The sequence below is a fragment of the Neodiprion virginianus genome, chromosome 5 (assembly GCF_021901495.1).
Source record: "Neodiprion virginianus isolate iyNeoVirg1 chromosome 5, iyNeoVirg1.1, whole genome shotgun sequence".
Classification (NCBI taxonomy): Eukaryota; Metazoa; Arthropoda; class Insecta; order Hymenoptera; family Diprionidae; genus Neodiprion; species Neodiprion virginianus.
The window spans coordinates 3,524,896-3,538,975 of NC_060881.1; the positions used below are offsets into that span (position 1 = coordinate 3,524,896).

At 41.7% G+C, this 14,080-nt stretch overlaps 1 protein-coding gene across 2 annotated transcripts in view; it reads right to left on the reverse strand.

Annotated features, from left to right (window-relative positions):
- Positions 1-1,699: 1,699 nt before the first annotated feature.
- LOC124304952 (homeobox protein SIX1-like) overlaps positions 1,700-14,080 on the reverse strand; it is a 33,819-nt gene continuing 21,438 nt past the window's right edge. For both annotated transcript variants that reach the window (XM_046763772.1, XM_046763771.1), the window contains exons 4-5: positions 3,504-3,981; positions 1,700-2,926 (exon numbers count right to left, since the gene is read on the reverse strand). In XM_046763772.1, the coding sequence (XP_046619728.1) occupies positions 2,642-2,926; positions 3,504-3,981 (763 nt within the window). In that variant the 3' untranslated portion in view covers positions 1,700-2,641. The remainder of the gene's footprint in view (positions 2,927-3,503; positions 3,982-14,080) is intronic.

The following is a 14,080-nucleotide window of genomic DNA, read 5'->3' on the forward strand; positions in this document are numbered from 1 at the left end:
TATTCTCTCTACCCTGTTTAGTCCCAAAGACTTTTACATGCGATCATGATGATATTCCTATTTAGAACCGCCCTCCGAAAAAGAACCCTTTTTTTTTATATTCTCATTCTTTTCTTCTCTTCTTCATTCACATCTTTCATCTTCCATCTGTCTCGACTGTACGAAAGAGGTTCTCGATAAAATCTAATCTATATATATATGTATATATATTTGTGTGTGTGTGTGTGTGTGTGTGTGTTTCAGTGTGATATATTGCAGTTAATAGAAATTTGAACATCTGCGCTTTGTATGTTATATATAATATATATATATATATATGTATGTATGTACGGTATGTATAATACATATACAAAATTTTACTTTCATTATTGTTATTATTATTACTACTACTGTTATTATTATTATTCATCTTCTTATCGTTATCATTATTATTACTGCTATTATCGTATTTACAGAGAGTAAATCGCGCGTTTATCGTCCTAGTTATTACAGGTATAATACTTGTTGTATTATACGATTAACAATATAATTTATCAGATAGGTATAATAATAATAATAATAATCGAATTCATCATATTATTTTACCTATATTTATATACTTTTATGCGTACAATAGCATGTTGTTTTCTATGTATCGTAATCGTGAAACGCGAATAATATTGTAACTCTGCAGTAAAGAATGTTTGTTATCAACTCTGTTTGCGTGTGTGTGTGTGTGTGTGTGTGTGGGTTTTTACGTATAGATTATCTACATATTTACATAGGAGAAATACAAAAGCATAAATACATATACGTATGTATGTATATATGTACTTGCGTATGAAACGTACTTGCGGTTACGCTAACGAAAACAAAAAAAAAAAAAATAACTGCGAGAGCGAGAGAATAGGAAACAGTGAATTAATTATTCGTAAATATATCGTAACTGTAATGAAACTCGGAAGATTAAATCGTTCGAGAATAATTATTTACATAGGTATATAAATTTCATCAAACGAAACAAAATGCTTAGCTATATCGTATAGTATTTTGTCTTTTACTGGGTTCTTGTAATATAATAATATCTATCGTATTTTTCAAATTCTGTATGTATATACATACATACATGTATATATATATATATATATATATCTTTTATATATATATATATATATATATATATATATATGTGTGTGTGTGTATTTGTATAATATATTTGCCTCGATTTTGTTGCCATCTTGAATATGATATACATGTATATAATTTAATATATTCATATATATCACAGCGAGACAAGCGATCGGCACTGTTCAGGGATATTTATTTCTTTGTTAATTTATCGGAATATTTTTTTTCTTTTCTTTTTTCTTTCTCAAGGTAGAAACGTTACTTTCGTTCGGTACACGTGTTGTATATGTATATACACATATACATACATATATATATATATATATATATATATATATGTAATAATGATTAGCCATGACGTAAAATAATTCGACGTGGTCGATGTAAATTTTATCACTGTATCACCGGTACTGTATTTCCGTTTTTTCTTACATTATTAATTGAAATTTTTAACCGATTCTTTTCTCTGGTAAAATTTCAAAGTCATTCGAAATAGCTGAACGATATATAATTTATATATATATATATAGGTACGCGTTATAAATTTATAGATACTACCTATACTATAGAATAAAATTTTCCATTCTTTTTGAAAAATACATTTAATTATTCGATTTTCGATAATTCTTTTTCTTTTCACGGTATTTATTTTTGGTACTTGCTTGTTCGATTCTTATGCAACTCGCGACAGAATTTCTGCACAAAGAGATAAGAAAAGAAGACAGGGAGAGAAAAGAATAGAATAGAATAGAGAGGGTGAGAGAGAGAGAGAGAGGGAGAGGGAGAGGGAGAGAAAGAGAGAGAAGAGAAGAAATATATACAAAATATATATATATATATTTATATATATATATTATTGCGATACGTAGTAATGCGAAGAAAAACGTCTTTTGTTTTTGGAGCTCGTATTTTACGGACCGTATACCTTATCCTGGTTCGGGACCGATCAAAGAATGCTAGAGAGAGAGAGAGAGAGAGAGAGAGAGAGTGAGAAAGGCAAGGCGCCCGCAGCCTTCTCGATTCTTCAGAGACAAGTCAGTAAAGACCTCGGTCTTTTTCGATACCTAGAGACATTGACCGTGTCGGTCTTCTTCGTCCTCCCCGCGTGCCCCGTGTCAACGCCTCCGTATAATACGAATTCTTACGGGGCAGAAGCGGAACCCGGTCACCCGAAATTATTATCCACGGTATCAATCTTAATCGGATGTGAATAGCAGATGTGAAAAATACTGCAGGGTGCCTGCGACGGAGAAAGGTCGACGCCAGGCGTCATCGATGTTGACGTATTTTGCTCACCTTTACAACGCGCAACTAACCATAGACCATAAACCATAGGTGGAGTACGAGTCTTACACGCTTGCTCCAAACTCTGTGCTGGTTGTCTCCTGCACCCTTCGTAGATATTTCCAAGCCTCTGCGTAAAGCACACTCGGATGGACGCAGTCCGTTGGTTTTACGCTCGCGTGACCCAGCCGCGAATCGACCATTACGTCTTTTCTTGATCACGTTTACCCTGATTACCCTGAACCCAGTGTCACAACGAGTGGTAGTCCCCCAGTACCAGTCCGCTGTGGTAACCCGTGTGCGTTGAGGTCATTCCCATCGAGCCCATTCCCTGGTACGCACCCATCCCCATACCGTTCATCGACATCGTGTTCATCGAGTTCACACCCTGCATCGTGTTCGGGAGCATCGTCGTCGGGCCCATCGGACTCAGGGCCCCCATCGATGGGGCTATCGCTCCCATCTGCATCGAGGTTGCCGTGTGGGGCAGCGACTTTTGCAGGTCCGATGAGGTCGGCGTCCCGATCAAGTAGTCCTGGAGCACAATCAATCACACGTGACAGTTACGGTTTCGACATTCGTTCCTGTTTTATCGGTTCGTTATTAATAGAGTGCAGGAATCATGTACTTCCGAACTTTGCACTCGCTACATATATGCCGTCGCCTTCCGAGTTGTACGCGAGAAATAGCAAAACTGGTCCCAATTAAGGGGGTTACAGTCTGCACGCTCTAAAATCATACCTACTTTTAGGAGTTTTTTTGTTTCTTTTAAGAACATGAAAACACTTGGAGCAATTTGAGTTTTGAATGAACGTTCGATTTTTCCCAAAATTAGACTAGGTCCGAGTGGAATAAATGCCAAAGCAATGGATCAAGTTTGTTTCATCTATCAATAAGTCTATTCATCCGATTCCGAGTTATAGCAAAGAAACGTACATCGTCATGTAAAACGGTCGGAGACGATAATCTGTCAGACGACATCGCAAGGTCAAGTTCAAATGTAAATCGAACCTCACACTTCCGGGATGATCGCGATACCTTCCCTTCCCTTCTCCACTGAATCCAGAGAAGTGGGCAGCTAAAAAGAACGAATTGTCGTCAAAGACACCAACCTGCGGACTGTAGTACTGCATGTAGTCGAGCTGGCTCTTCTGTTGAGCGCAACTAGGAGGTGGCGGTGGCAGGGTGGCAGTGGGGTGAACGAGGCCATGGGACAAGTGTCCGCCTTGTAAATGGTGTTGCAGCTGATGGTGGATGTTGCGTTTATCGTCGCCGCTTTCGCTGCTCGTGTCATGGTGCTGCATGTGGTGCGTCGTCGTGTGGCTATGGCTGAGCGTCGAGGAGTGGGCTTGGTGGTAGGAGTGCGGACTAGAAACTACGCTGGTTGGGGGTGGCGGTAGCTGGTAAATACCCGAGGAGTGCTGGTGGTCAACCATTTGCTGCTGTTGCTGTTGCTGTTGCTGTTGTTGCTGCTGGACAGCGCACGCCGAAGGCTGTTGTTGACTCACGGATTGTCTCTTCGTATCGTCGCCGCTTTCGCTGCTCGAGTCTCCCAGTCCTCCGCCGTGACCCTTGTCTTCTCTTTGACCGCTGGAAAACAGGGCAAAAAGAAAAGAACGTGGTGAATCGGGTGAATTGGAATAGTGCGAAGACACTCGTCTCGTTACTAAACGAATGGCTGACTCCTGAACTTCCGGCACAAGGCAGCTTGTGCCGATTAGAAGCCCCAAGAATCGATACTAGCGCTGAAATACCCGAAGTTAAACTAACGGGTCACGTGGGTGACAGCCTGTTGGAAACGGATTTAGTCACATGGTACTGTCACTTCAACCAATGACATACACAGTGAACCACGTGATTCGTTGGTTCCATTGAAACTGTCGAAGCGCTGGTGTTCATGTCGTCTTCTCCTTATCAACTCAAGCCGAGGACGCTGGTCAGCCATCCAGTTAGTACAGAGATCAGTGTCCGAAGATGTGTCGGACAAACTGTACACTGTGAGAGAATGATGTAGAGGAAACTATCCTCGACCTTGATTTAAGGTCAGGATAAAGCATCAAAAACTTCATCGTAATCATTAAAGTAGTCAAAACCATATACTCGAACCGTGCCTTGGATAAGTCCAAACCGTAAATCAAGTCTGAGGACCTCTACGATCATGTGTACACCACATTTTCTATCAGCGTACTATATTCTCTGTGATTGTGTCTAACCATTATCAGTCTATGCCTGACCCTCAAATTTTTATCAGTTATAATCACGTCCCGTGGTTCGCAAGCATCCCATCGGGATGTCGGAGAAGAATCGTAAACTAAGCCTAACCTAACCTAACCTAACCTAGCCGCAGGTCCGTTTGCACGGCAGTCCAGGTACATAAAGTATAAAATGTGATTGGTGAAGCGGTTGTTTTACAAGACATTAAACGTTCCGCTGTTCATCCTCTTGGAGAAAGGATAGTAGATTGGTCAGAGAAGATGTTTGGAATGCTTCGGGTTCCATTGGGAAAAATCGGCCAAATAAGATATTGAAAAAAGAGGTAACGGAGAGGAAAAATACAACTTTTAAAATAACACCGTAGAACGCGAGAGTGTCGCTGCTGGACGCTGCACGGTGTCTGAAACGGAAATAGAAATCGTCAGAACGTTTCACGTGCTCTCTGGTTCTCGCAGAGTCTGTGTACAGCAGTCGGACGGTACCTGCGTAATATTTATTTATTTTTCACAATCGCACGGCGTGGCGCCTTCCTCCCGATATCGCCGTCAACTTGACGGCCCAAGTCAAAGCTCTTCCATCCGTCGTAGCGTTTTTTCGGGTCCTTCCGAATTCGCCGATGTTCGGAATTAGCAACTGGCGCACAAACCAGGCCGGGAAAGAGTTATTTCCTACTCCTTATTCTGGTTTCCTTCTCCGTATCCATTCTCTTTTTTTTCATTCTTTTTTTACTACCTCTGACAGAGATTGCTCCGCAGGCTCACGATCAGAGTGGGGAGTCCGTTTTAACGTGAAACGGAACGGGGAGTCAGCGTTGAAGGTGTCCCCAGGTATGCCTTATCTTTCGAAGATCGCGCAATAAATTTAGACGCTGCTGCAGCGCTTGGGTTCGGTATATAACGCGTGGATCCGCTCTTATACATACATACTGCAGTCCAGAACTCAGCCACCGGGAGAAGAAGAGACGGACAGCGAGAAATAGTTGGAATTAGACAGGGACAGGCGAGGAGATCGTCAAGATGCAAAGAATATCCCGGAGCCAAGTTCGGTTCTTCGTTCTCCAGAATTACACTTCGTCAGAATTTTTTAAACGCCATCAAAGCACCTCGTTCACTTTTCATCCTCACGTGCAAGGTGTGTTTGTACATACATACAATGTGCGTAACGTACTATCATCGGGACATTGAGCATATTCCACTTCTTGTTCGTGAAATTTTGTTCCTCCGTACTCGGATTGCTCGAAAACTGTTTTTTTTTTTTCGAGACGAGTGACACGGTCTTCTTATCGGGATGATTGGTTGGTTACTAGCTAATTCCTTCAACACTTTGCGGCACAGCGTCTTATATATGCGACACTTTTTTTTGAATGGATTACTCAATACTTATATTCAATTTTCGAGATACCGTTGTCAGCTTTGTTTTCCACAACTGGACTTCCAAGATGTTAATGTTGATTTTTTAAGAGAGATTACGATGATTCTGCACATATAGTGAGTGCTATGGATAAACAGCGTGAATAAATGTAATTGTGGGAAGATTATGGAAGGACTAGAAAAGTGGGACTCGGTAATCTTGGATTTTTGGGGTCGCTAAAAATGAATCCGACGATAAAAATTTCGAAATTTAAAATAGCGGATCCAATATGGCGGAATGAAAATACAAAAATTGATCCTATTCGCTCATACTAAATCCACTATTTTGAATTTTGATAATTTCTCAGATCTGACCCCATTTTTGATATCATCTGCCTCGAGAACCCTAATAAATCAAGTTTCAGGGAATTTGATTGCAGGAAAAAGTGTATGCTTCAAAAGGTTAAGCCACTTTTCTAATGGGCTTGCTATATAGTTGAGCTCCGGTATTTTGATCCTTGGTGTTTTTTTTTTTTTGCGTGTTTTGCAGCTATCTAGAATATCTTTTTTCCACCATTTTGGGACAGCTATGTTATGTGTGAATGGTGGCGGTAATTTGTCAAGCCTAGAGGCTCGCCGGAGCCCAGCAGGTGTGACGTGACAAGATTCAATTAGCTGATAGCCGGTGCGTTTAGCCGAAACGCAAATTAAACGACGTCCCTTTTTAGCTTGTAAAAGTGCAGCAGGCGTCCGGGGATCGTGATACCGGTAGAATTTTATGAAGGGTATGTAACGCGTTTCCCCGATCCCTTCTCCATCTTATAAGTTGCTGCTGCTGCTGCTGCTGATGCTGATGCTGTCGGAGAGATCTTATCGGCGACAAATTCTTACGCTCCTTATATCCAGGAGATATATTCTATCCCTATACGTATATAAACCGTCGATAAAGTTCGCTAAAAATTATTAAGAATTATTATTAACTTTTTTCTTTCTTCATCTCGTCTTCTTCTCTCATTGCTTCGTGATCCTGATAAAAATCTACGCCCTGAAAGTTGCTGTATATATAGTAATAATAATCCGGCAATTTATTACCAAGTTAAATTTCGCAAATTATTATAATGCTAAACTCCACGCTGTATAGCGCATCTTTTCCATCTATTTTCTGCCGTAGTTGTCGCTTGTTATTTTCAAATTCCACTGCAGCTATTTTTCCCTCTCAAAGCTAATTATAATTTTTTTTCTTTGCGCAGTATACAAAAAACGGTTCAGCGTTTCGAAACACGTATTTCACTCGTATAAGCTCAATTATAATCCCATTCGGGTGAAATATTACACAAAGCTGGTTTTTTTCTTTTTTTTTTTTTACCACGTTCATAGATACATTTATAGTTTTGCGGGAAAAATAGAATTCTTCTAAACTTACATATTAAAGAAAAATAACTAAATAAATCAATTCGGTCATTACCAGGCTTGTTTTACTGACAATTATATACCTACTCCTATCGCCAGAGAGAGTTTCAGGTACGTTAATCATTGGATAGATTTATCAATTGTCAAGATCTCCCTATTCCCAGAATACTAGTCCATAAATCTAAATGAAATCGTGTCTTCGAGATAAAGACGAGAATTTAGAAGTGGATAAAAAAATAAAAATAGACGAATAAACAATATGTTTCAGAGTACACTATCGGGATCTATAAAACTATGTAACTGAGTTTGTACTTTCGAGGATAATAGTAAGAACTACTATTATATTTACAGCTGCTTTGGTATAACTTCATGAAAAAAAAAAAATTGCTCAAAAACGTGGAGAAGAAAAAAAAAACTAATGTAAAATAAAAGCGAACAAGAGTAAATGAATAAAAATTAAGAACGGTTTGGGCGTGTATCCAGAATTCATCTACTCTTAACGAGAGATGCGATGTATAGATAATGCCTGAGTAGTTGTTTCGTTTGTGACATAACAACTACATGGCCGGTGGCATTTGCGTGCAGAAAACAAAAAGAGAATTACTCATCGGCCTATTTCAAACTCCTCAATCACGTAGGAAGCGGAGCTGAACGGGGTCTCCACCCTCCCCCCCGTTACTGCTCCTTTCCTTATCCCGTTTTGAAATGGACTGCGGACAACCGGTGGAAACTAATAATAATTCTTCTCCTCTCTAGTCCGAGGGGTTTTCGTCTCGGACTCTCGTCGTCCAGTCGAGTAGGTAGGTATATCAGATCGGAGATCGTCTCCTGGGTCCAACTCGCGGTTATACCAGTGAATACGGAAATAGATCGACGACCAAGCCTAAGACGAGAACGACCTACCGCTACACCAAATATCACCAATTTATCTAACGATAGTCGAAATTTTCCGCTCTAAAAAATCAGAATCAGTACTCGTTTCGTGTTAAAAACCCCAATCATGAGTTGTATTATGGTACAATTAAGTGGCCTTCGTTATACATGGCGATAAAAACGTAGGTGCTTGTTTTTCATGTTTTTATTTCAAGAAAGCTTCGTTTTCTCGAGTGCCAAGTATGTGCCATGAAAGAGAAAAATCGAAGGATTTTGCAAGCCGTTTTCAATTTATTGCCATTTCGACTGCAACTGCGTTCTGTGTGCACCCTGCGCATCTGCATAGTTGGGTATAACGCGTTTTACAGTAAACTGGAGGCAGGTGATCCTTATAGGCAGTCTCCTACTCGAGAAGGATCTCTAAGAAGGACCAAAAGCGCAGCTGATTCCTTAAGCAGATAAAGGAAATCTCGTCCCTAAAATAATGGGCGACCAGCCTACCGTGTACACATCGTACGAACTCTGTTTACAAACTTCGGTTCACTCCTTGTGCTCTCTTCCTCATCTTCATCCCACTCTTATTCTTATTCTCCCTTCTTTTGACTCTGGTATTCTTCGAACCATGTGATTTTTCCGGCTCTTGTGTATACCTGGACTGTGAGCACCGGGGTTATAGCAAGTAAACTTGGGAGTGAAGAATTTTTGGAACAAAAGAAGTCGACCAAGCTTTTCTTCGCTTTATATGAAGATTTAATGCGGTGGCAAGCGAGAGGGGAAAATGGTAGGAGAAACGGTCAGGCCAGTGATTAAACGGTTTGAAAATTGAACAGCAGCTCTTCTAATTGGTATCAGAAAAGGCAAAGGAATTAAAATTGCAGGAGTATGCGTTGAACAAGCAAATAGCTACAACCTGTTCCTTTTCTTTCGTTTCCTTGTTTTTCCTTCGACTATACCTTGGCGTAAGCCGGCCGTGTTAAAACGTATTCGATGTTTTCGTATTCGTTAATCCGGATTATTTCAAATCCACCGACCGAAGGGATAGCGGCTAAGCTACCGACGGAGAGAGAGAAAGAGAGAGATAGAGAAGGCAAAACCAGTGATGGATCTGTAGCAGGAGCGACAGAGAGAGAAGCATAGCGAGGGAGGCGGAAATTGTGTTTCGTTAGTCTCAACTTCGGCTATATTAGCCCGGTGATTATCATATTTGTTGCTAGTTAACAGGTTCGTTTAGATAAATGTGATTAAGCGTTCTACTCTCGTGTTTTTCTTTCCCAAGTCCAAACCACCCACTGCGATTGGAATTTCAGAAAACCCGGCCTTATGTTGCCCTGGTCCCGATGCTGATGCATCCCAACTACCGTCGGCCACCGTTTCAACGAACTTCACGCCGATCTCTAATTGTCAGTGTCATGCGTTTGGGCGATTTCGTTTTGATATAAGGTAAGTGTACCAGTCATTGACACGCTTGGAACCAGTTATCGACCCTTTTATTTTCCATAATTATAAATTGACGGCAGAAGTTGTGAATTTCGCGACGACTAAAACCAATCGCTAGAGGGTTAGATACTAGAAATTTATTTTTTGGTTTATTAGAACCAAGGATCAAACTGATACAACCAAAAAAGGTCAATAATTGGGACTGGGTGAATAACTGGTACACTTGATAGCAATTGCAGAATGAAGTATCGTTTCAACAACGTTTAAACATTGTTGGAACAACAAGGAAATGTGATATTGCTTTTCGGTAAGAAGTTAGAATAGTTAAGGACTGTACGGTAACCACAGCTAGTCATTTCTCTCTCTCTCTCTTTCTCTCTCTTGCTCAGTTATTCAAAAGTTATTTCAACGATGTTCTCTTACGATGTCCGAATCGTCGAGTGAGATGAGAAACGTCGTTCTAAAGTTCAGGAGAACTCTATGGAACGGAAAGTGTCATTGCTGGTAACGCAAATCTTGGTCCTTCAGCTGATAATGCTCGACGTTTTGGAGTGCGATTATTCGTTTACGATAACCGTATATCAAAGCTTTATTTCGGTCCCGCAAGACGTTGCATCGCGGTTGAGTTCATCATTTGACTACAAGTGTTTGCAGGTAATTTACAATACAGCCTACGACTATGATTCGAAATAAGATATGAGGGTGCTCTATTTGCAGAAGACAGTCCGCAGCGATCCTGGACTGGACGACTAAGAGATAAAATAAAAGAAATACTGCCACGGTAATAATGTTATGTTTTGGCATTTGTATTATGTACGTATAACTTACGGATGCTGGTGGTCGGTACGGACTGCCAACGGAGTCTGACTTGGCACGGTGCAGCACGTACCTACCCTCAATACTACAAACGTCAAACGATCCGGCATGCTTCAACCTTTTATCTCTATATATTCATTTCAGCCGTAATGTAACCAGCTACTCAACGCCAGCGACTCTTCATCCTGCATCCAACAAACTGTCACTCCATGCTCCAAATGTTACGCTGACGCGCTACTGTTGGTTGGTTCGTTGATTTGTTTGGTTGAAAAAAATAAGTGTCTAGATCCTCGTGTGTTCGCCTGTGTCCAATCGAGTCCACGGACTATCGTTTATTTACGACGTTTCGTACAGCGATAAATATTTTTGTTATATATGTGTTTTTTTTTCACCTCAACGGAAATAGGTAAGTAGCACGTAACCTGAAACGAGTTCTTCCGGGTTTCCAACTGACTTGAAAAGTTCACAGAGTTCCGCTACGTTTTACTCTGATTTACGTAGCTTGGATTCGTTGACGAGATTAATTCGAAGAATGTCTTGACATACTGTAGTGAGTCCGTCCGTTTTCTGATTTTCCCGACGGTGAAATCACAGTCACCACGTGACACTCTTTCCTCTTGGATTTCGGGGCACCGTGCGAAACGGCGAGTAATTATCCTATCAGAAAACCCGAGTTTTCATCGGTCACTGTAAAAAGCGCATCTTGGTGGGGTGATATTAGATTGAAGCCTGCTGCTGGTGCGGATTAATTAGCGCCAATTTTGTACCAAGTAGAATAAGCATGGAATGGTGTACGCCGGAGATGCTGATTATAATAGACGGTTTCCCAAGCAGGACGTCGCATGGCACGGCTGTAATTAACGAGACTCGTGCTCGTCTAGACCGACCTCCAGACTTTAGACCATCCTAAATTATCCCCGTACCACGAGACGTGGACCTCTCGAAAACGCCGCGTGTTCCTTACTTTCCACCTGTGTCATCCATAAATCCCAAACCGGCTATCGATTATGCGGCATCAGCCTGCAAGCCGAATCTGATCGCCGGATAATTAAGACGATGAATGAACCCGGGAAATGGAATATATATACTCAAATCTCTAACACTGGACCGTGTCGCTGCTGCAATGGGAACGAAAGAATCGTCTTGATCCTATGTACTCTAAATTTGAATCGTGATGTGATGAGAATTGTTACAATGCAGGAACAGCAGTTGTCCCGGTCAGTCATGCAGCGTTGGCTATTTATTTTCGGTGAAAAACTGGTCGTTACCTAAGTTTATACTGTCTTCAATTAGTGCAGACGGTCCTTCTCAAACGTGCTGTGTCAATCTCGTTGATTGAACGAAGTTACGGTTCACTGATTGCATCGACTATTATCAACCGGTGATTCAGTTTTGGAGAGTATAAGACAACGGAGGGTTGTGATGAGAACAATTCTACCACGTGCGGTTCTTCTTTTCCAGTATACCGATCCCGGGTCCGGCATGGCAGACACCCTGACACGTTCGGTACCGTGAAAGCGGCAGTGTTCAGGAGCCATTTTGGAGCAGCACACATGAAAAAACAGAAAAACGCGACCCTCGAGGATATACACCGTAGGACGAGGGATGTCGTACCTCCTTCAAGAACACGTCAAATTTGACGGGCACGTCGAGGACTCACATGCGTGCCAGCCGGACGCGAGTGCGGAGCGCATGCTTTGAGGGGGAGCAAGAAGGGAGCAAGACTGCCTGTCTCTCGAACCCGTCGGGAAGAGAGGAGCCTCGAGGAAGAGCTCTCGCCCTCTTATTCTCCTCGATGCCTCGATGCCAGGGTCAGGGTGGCCGACCCACAGGCGGGAGCCAAAGGAGGAGCTAAACCGAGGGCGGAGTAGCTCGCTTACCTACGGCTACTCCGAGCCTCGATCGTTACCGAGGAAGTAGGGAACTGGGAACTCGTGGGGCCACTGCCTGTGGCCACGACGCCCCGCCGGAGAGGAAGGAGACCGAACCCACGAACAGTGGGGACTTTCATTCATCGAGACTTCCAGGAACGCGATTATAAACCGACTTTATTCTCGCTTTCGGCTGCTCTTAGCCGCTAATTCTCATTGGTACTCTCGGAACGACGATCGCGAGGATGTATTCATCCTTGAATATAAGGTGTTCGGTGAGCTTTCGTTTTACTGGGTCAGAATCTGATTCGGGTGATAAGGTTCTTCGGGTTTTTGTGTTACTTCTTACGGTATAATCGTCTCGGTGTGTATCCGATCAGAAATAATCTAGTCAGGTATCGATTTTTACAAGTCCGTTACGGATCATTACACATTTGCACCTTATCCTGATTACCGACTCATTTTCACAACAAACACTTAGGTTGGGATCCTGACCATGAATTTACACTCCGTGTGGAATTTCCAAAACGTTGAAAGTTTGGAATTCTCTCTTCTCAACCTTCAACATATGCTTCCACAATTTTTTCATTTTTCTCTTCTCTTAACAGAATGTAACTTAATGTTCAACGAATTTATAACATCGATAAAGAATATACTATACATCGTGGATATTTTTTTCTTCTTTCTTTCTCATCTCAAACGTCTTTTGCATTGAACAATTTCAGTCGTTGGATGAATTACGTGTCAGATGAACAAGGCATAAATTGTTCGATGAATTTTATTTTCCCATGATTAGTAGTAATGTTTCGCAAAGTTCAGGGTGTGGAATAGATTTCACGACGGTTGCTGAGGACTGTTTCTCTCTCTTTATCTTTTCCACACATGATAACTACGTCTGCACAAATTGGCTGTATCGCAAGATCCAACGACAGCCTCGTCTTCTTAACGGAGCGTTATAATTTAACGGTCAATAAATTGTTGGTGCGTCGTCGTAGAAAATATTGTAACGTGTAATAAGCGGTTCCCTGCAAGCGACGATGTCGTGAGCAACGTTTGCTTCTACATCGCATCTTTTTTAGTTTATTTATTCTCTTCATCTTTTCGTGACAAAAATTTATTCTTCTGTTCATATATCTTAGAAAAACATCTTAGAATATGACGTTTTGACAGATGATACGAAGTCTTGACACGCCTGATGATCAGTTGCTTCTTTTCTTTACAAACACCAAACGCTATTTCGGTTCGTCTGGCTTTGTCTCGCCGCCAATTAACTCCATAATTTCTACCCAGACGAAGTTAGACCAATGTTTTCCAATACGATATTGCCGTGCTATTCGCGTGGCTTGAGCTTCAAATCCACTCCTACTTCTCCTTCTTCATTTTCATCTCTGAACGCTGCTACTAGAGATGACGCGAATTTGTGGAAACCGGAGTTGCCGTGATCTTAGACTCCGAAGAGGCAAGGACGCCTTCGTGCCGTTGGCGAAAACATAATAAACCGCGTTTTCAAATTCCTGTATCTAGGGGGGAGGGGAATAAGATTTAATGCAAACACGTGAGAACAAGACAGGTCAGACGCACTTAGGTGCGCCGGCTATTATTCTGTCAACCAGTAGATATACTTCAAAGTTCCTCGAGGCGAGGTGAGGCGGCGGTGGTGACGGTTGTGGCCACTGGCCTATACTGACAATGAATAATGTTTATCTTTACCCTACGCAT